The sequence below is a fragment of the Jatropha curcas genome, chromosome 5 (genome assembly GCF_041381405.1).
Source record: "Jatropha curcas cultivar XTBG-Jc1 chromosome 5, XTBG_Jcur_1.0, whole genome shotgun sequence".
Classification (NCBI taxonomy): domain Eukaryota; kingdom Viridiplantae; phylum Streptophyta; class Magnoliopsida; order Malpighiales; family Euphorbiaceae; genus Jatropha; species Jatropha curcas.
Window position 1 is genome coordinate 7,306,000 of NC_143155.1, and position 5,266 is coordinate 7,311,265.

General features: G+C 33.9%; 1 protein-coding gene across 4 annotated transcripts; it reads right to left on the reverse strand.

Moving 5' to 3' along the window:
- Positions 1–284: 284 nt before the first annotated feature.
- Positions 285–4,629, reverse strand: LOC105645469 (Ribonuclease P protein subunit P38-like protein). 4 transcript variants are annotated; one of them, XM_020683812.3, is made up of 5 exons: positions 4,483–4,629; positions 4,088–4,348; positions 2,644–3,828; positions 1,360–2,225; positions 285–815 (listed from the first exon to the last, which is right to left on the reverse strand). In XM_020683812.3, the coding sequence occupies exons 3-5, from the start codon at positions 3,803–3,805 to the stop codon at positions 471–473; spliced, it is 2,373 nt and encodes a 790-aa protein (XP_020539471.1). In that variant the 5' UTR covers positions 3,806–3,828; positions 4,088–4,348; positions 4,483–4,629; the 3' UTR covers positions 285–470. The 4 variants fall into 4 exon arrangements, with proteins under 4 accessions (XP_020539471.1, XP_020539472.1, XP_012086464.1 ...); XM_020683813.3 differs by having other exon boundaries at positions 4,088–4,331; positions 4,483–4,626; XM_012231074.4 differs by having other exon boundaries at positions 2,644–3,824; positions 4,088–4,562.
- Between the last annotated feature and the right edge of the window lie 637 nt (positions 4,630–5,266).

Sequence of the window (5,266 nt, forward strand, 5' to 3'; positions counted from 1 at the left end):
AATTAATTAATGCATTAAGCATCGCCAATACCTAGTCCTTTCTACTTTTTTTATCTTTCATTTTCTAACGGACTATTAAATTTTTACATTTGTGCATCAATTGGAAATTTTTTCTGTTTGGGTTTTATATAATTACCAACTAAATTAAACTGAAAAAAAAGTTTGTTTCTTTTTTTAGTATTAATAATCTGAACCAAACCAATTACTTTTGAAACCGGACAGTGAGTCGAGTTCCGTTTTTTCAGTTTGACCCAGATTATGTCCATCCCTATCAGAACACTCAGTTGACATGAACTTTTCAAGTAAATTCAAAAACGAGCTGTTACAGACTTGCAGTTTGTTCACATTTCGTGCTACCAATTCGTAGTACAATGCATATATATGATTTTTCTGTACACATTTAACAATTTATATATCAAACAATAATGAACATCCATGTCTTTGTGTTTTGCTGTTATTCCTGTATCATTCTATCTCCTCATTCTTATCATTCCCTCGCAAGCTAATGTGCCCTCGAGATCTCCGATTATTCGAGCAATTCGAACTTCGAGACCTCTTTGAACTTCCTGGAAAAGGGTTCTCATGTTATCAGCAAATCTCTTTGTGTCAAAGCTGACAGACTTGTCAAGCTCTTCAGGTACCCCAACAAATCCTGAAGCAATCTTGGATTGAACTTCCATCAATTTTTGTCCTGTTGCAACCATATATCTTTGAAGCTGAAATGTCTCATCAAGGAAATGTTCTAATGTTTTAGTTTCTCCTTTTGCTCTTGCTGTACTGGAATCTCCATTGCTTTTGTCTATATCATTATCATGCTGTGAATAATTGACAAGAAATAAGCAAAATCAGCATACTTAAAGAAGTTCTTAGTCTCTTAGTGATTCTTATTTGATTTGGTATAGAGAAAAAGATATACCATATTGAAAATGTTGATATAGGCTAAGAATTAATTTTATGGGGTATTTGACATGTTCTAGTCCAGTTCACCAATTTTGTGAGCTAGGGAAGTTTTTTTTTTTTTTTTTTTTTTTTGGGGGGGGGGGGGGGGGGGGTGGGTGGGGTGGGGTGGGGGTTTGGGGGTGTGATCATCCCTCACCCCCGCATTCCTCCGCCACTGTTCTAAACAATACGTCCCAAATGCTTCTCTCAATAATTTTTAGAAGTATACTTCTCAAAAAGCAAGTTCCAACTGCAATACCAAAAAGACTTCTAATGTTCATCAAATTGGTTACTGAAATACTTCTTTTAAGATGTAGATCTTGTAAGGCCAGACAAAAATGAAGAGAAGAAACATTAATCAACATATCATAATTCTTGAAATGCACCAAAAAATTAAAATTAGGGTAGGATTTAGCTTACCATCCGCTTGCAAAGTTCATCAGTTTTGCCTTGAAGAGACTGATATCTGCTGATTTGTTTATTAAGCAAAAACGTTAGTAATTGAAAACCCTTTATCTCATTCTGTGCAGCATCATTGTTTTCTGTTTGTTCCTCACTTTCTTGCTTTCCTGTTAGTCTTTCAAGCATTAAGATTTGCTGCTTCAGTCTCTTGATCTTATAAGAAACTCCAAGAGCTTGAATATCCATCCTCAATGGTGTGTTATTTGCCTTTATTAACGGCTGGCTAGGGGAAGGTGACTTTTCAATAGGATCAACCTCCAAAGGACTCGCACTTTTGTCCTTCTCTTCTTCAAACTCTTTTTCAGGAGATTGGACAATAAAAATGGTATTTTTGGACTGGTTATCGCAGGCTGGTTCTTCTTTATCTGCATCTTTCTCCTGAGGCATTGCTATTAAATTTTCTTTTGTTTCTCGATTCATTTCAGCAGGTTCTCTCTTTACAGCCTTCAAATTGTCAGCATCAGGAGCAGATAAGTCTAAATCTTTCTTCTGGCAAATCTGATGCTTTACTTGCACTGCAAATTGCTCTTTCAAGGCATTTAATTCTTCTTGCCTTTCCAATAACAATGCTTCCAGTTTCATATTATCACGCCTTAGCTGTGACATATCCCGGTTCAATCCTTCAACATGAGACTGCAATCGCTTTGATTCTATTTCCATACTTAACATTCGCCAACGACTAGCTTCCAATTTCTCATCTTTGAGTCTCAATTGTTCTACAAAAGCATCTATTTCTAAATGATGCCTCTTCTCAATTGATGTTGCATACTTTTCTGCTTCCCACCGGACCCATCCTTCCAACCGCTTGACATCAGTATTAATTGCTTCAATAGCAAGGGCGGGAGAGGAGTAAAATCATAGGAAAATGGAGATTTACCAAAAGATATAAGCTCATATCTTAAGCCTCAACAATGTGAATTGAGCTTAGCTATATATATTTGCTAACATGGTCTTTGGATGAAATGTTAATTCTCAAGTTTGGTATATCCTAACTACTAAATAAATATTCATTTTCCAATTCAACAAATCTTATTCAAGTCAAAGTTGTAGCATTATGCAAATAATACCAAATTTTATAGGATTTGGTTCTCATAACCTATTAAATTTAATTAATGAGTTAAACTTTCAAATGAGTTTCCTAGTATACCAAACATGAAGCATATGGATTTGCAAAAGAATTCCATAAAATTAAAAAAACAAGCTTCTTATATTGAAAGACAAATATGAATTCTTTTGTCTTACCTAGTTCATCATTTATTTCTGGTGAGTAGCAGTGAGAAAGGGGAGTGAACATTTCTGCATCCTTTCGAAACTCGGGATTCTCGTACTCAATAACATAATCATTGGTTTGTGATAACCCTCTTGCGATTGAAGGATCCTCTGGTCTTGAATTGGCTTGGTGAGCAAACATACTTCTTAATGAATGTCTCTCATGTTTAGACTCAGATGCTACTCTCCACCTTTCTGTTTCTAGTTCAGCTTGTTTCCTCTTAGCCTTGGATAGTTTAACCTCCTTTAAGAGCATTTGCTTCTCAGCTGTATCGAGTTTCGATTTCCTCAGCATTGCAGACAAGATCTTATCTTTCTGCTCCAAAACTTTTTGCATTTTCACAATTTCCATGGACAGTTTCTGGGCTAACAAGACTGATTCCTCTTTTTTCTCCAAGACCAAATCAATCTCTTGCCTTTTAGCTTCAAGTTGCCTTAATGCTCTACCAAGCTCGGCTTCAAGCTGTCGTTGGTTCGACACCAGCTCAAGGAAAGCAGTTTTATGCTTCCAAAGATCAGTAGAATACTCTTGAGCTTCTCTCTTAGCAGTTTCTCTCAATTGATCTGCAACATTTTCAGCTTTTGTTAACTTTTCTTCCAACTCCCTCCTTTTATGCTCCTCTTCTTCTAAGGCCTTATCTTTAGACTCCACCAAAATCTCCTTTTCCTTTAATTTATGATTAATTTTCAAGATATCTTCTTCTTTCCTTTTATGAAGGACTCTTATTTCGTTCATTAGAGCTCCAATTTGTTGCCTGAGCTTCTTTCTTTCAAGGAACCAGCTCTGCTCTTGTGAAGCAAATATTCCAACAACCTTCTCATTTGCTTTAGCATCCTCATGCCTTATTTGCTTAAGCTCTTTTATCCCTTTCTCTGCAATCTCAAGCTTATGGAGAAGATCAAAATGTCCACTATTTGCTGCTTCTCTCTGAATTCTCCACACAAGCATTCCCAATAGTTGCGCACTTCCTTTAAGCATTTTATCACATAATCCAGACCATCTTTCTTCTTCCTTATCAATTCTTGATATAACTTTAAGAGCAAAGAAAGCGCAAGAAACGCCAAAATACATTGGATATAAGCTCTCACTCTTCCCTTCTGAGACAATCAAATATGAAAACCTCTTTTCATCCATTACTCAAGAGTTCCCTTCTCTTCCTTCACAAGAGGGTATTGAAAGTTAGAACTCTATCTAAATGACAAAAGAAACTGAAAAATACAATTAAAATCCATACTTTGAAAACAAATAGAAACCCTTAATTTCTAGTGTTCTCAAGAAACTGTAGATATATGCACACATATATACTACAAATGGTTGAGACAAAAAGCATCAGAATAATTGAGAAACAGTAGTGTAAAATGCAAAAAAACAACAAGACAGAAAGAAATTCAAGAACAAATAATTTCAGTAACTTACAGAAAGTCAAAAACAAAAGAATGGACTTCAAGCTTCTTGAAAACCCAAAACCAGAGGCCACCCACATCCACATACAAATTTTAGTGCAAAGAAACTGAATAGCCTTAAAGACAGTAGTAGCTGTAGTGTTTCAATGGACCACCCTCATCTAACTGGAAAGAAAAATTCTCGTTCTACATTCATGATTTGGAAGATATACCCATCAACAAAATGGCCAGACAATGCCAAAAGCATGTGAAACTGTCTACACGTGTGTAAAGACTGCAAGTTCAGTTAAAAATGTAAAAAAAAGAGAATATACTGTCAACACAATAGAAGAAGAAAACAATCAAAATAACTATTCCCTGGATTTCAGTGACAGACTGATCCAAGTAACCTCTTCTTACTTCCTTTACCTTCCCTTTCCCACCATCATTTTTTCTTTTCTTCGTTCAGTTCAGGCCATGACTGCTATAGGAAGCAAAAGCACTAGATTCCTGCTAGTTTGTCTCCATTAATATACAAGATTTGAAGAAGAAAATAAAAAAGAGGAAGCATGTCTCTATCAAACAGTTTTTGGAATATTGTATTTTTTTATTCCAGGGTGGCTTGTCCGTCTAATATCATAATCAGTGTAAAGTTATAATTAAAAAATTATTGAGTCACAGAAAAGTAGTAATAATAATAATAATAATAATAATAATAATAATAAAACTCCGCCAATCAGTTTTTAGAGAAAAACTTATTATAAAGTGTTTTGGGTTTCATTTACATAATTGAGTTATGGCAATATAATACTCTCACTCAGTACCATTTTGTTTGTATAATTTGAGAAAATACATATATTAAGAATTCAATTAACAAAAATTTATTTTGCCATTTTTATCCTTAACTCATTAATATATTAATAAAAGCCTTTCTTTTAATGAACAATTATAAAGGTTATCATGAAAAAAATAATTATTATATATATATATATATATATATATATATATATTTAGAAAATCTTGCAAACATTTTGAAACATCAAAAAAAAAAAGAATAACAAATAAACAAAATGAGAGTATTTTTTTGCGCTTAAAGACATATATTCTAATTCATTGAGATAAAATTAAATTATACTCTACAGTCTATCAAGAATAAAATACTCCCATTAAATATTTCCTCTATTTATAATAAAAATTAAACCCTTGACCTTAC

Bases quoted from the DNA above. Each gene is read 5' to 3' on its own strand.
- LOC105645469 (XM_020683812.3), bottom strand. From the start codon at position 3,805: ATGGATGAAAAGAGGTTTTCATATTTGATTGTCTCAGAAGGGAAGAGT. The intron at 2,226-2,643 runs GTAAGACAAAAG...TTGCTATTGAAG, and splicing joins AGAAATAAATGATGAACTAG to CAATTAATACTGATGTCAAG. The intron at 816-1,359 runs GTAAGCTAAATC...AATTATTCACAG, and splicing joins ATGAACTTTGCAAGCGGATG to CATGATAATGATATAGACAA.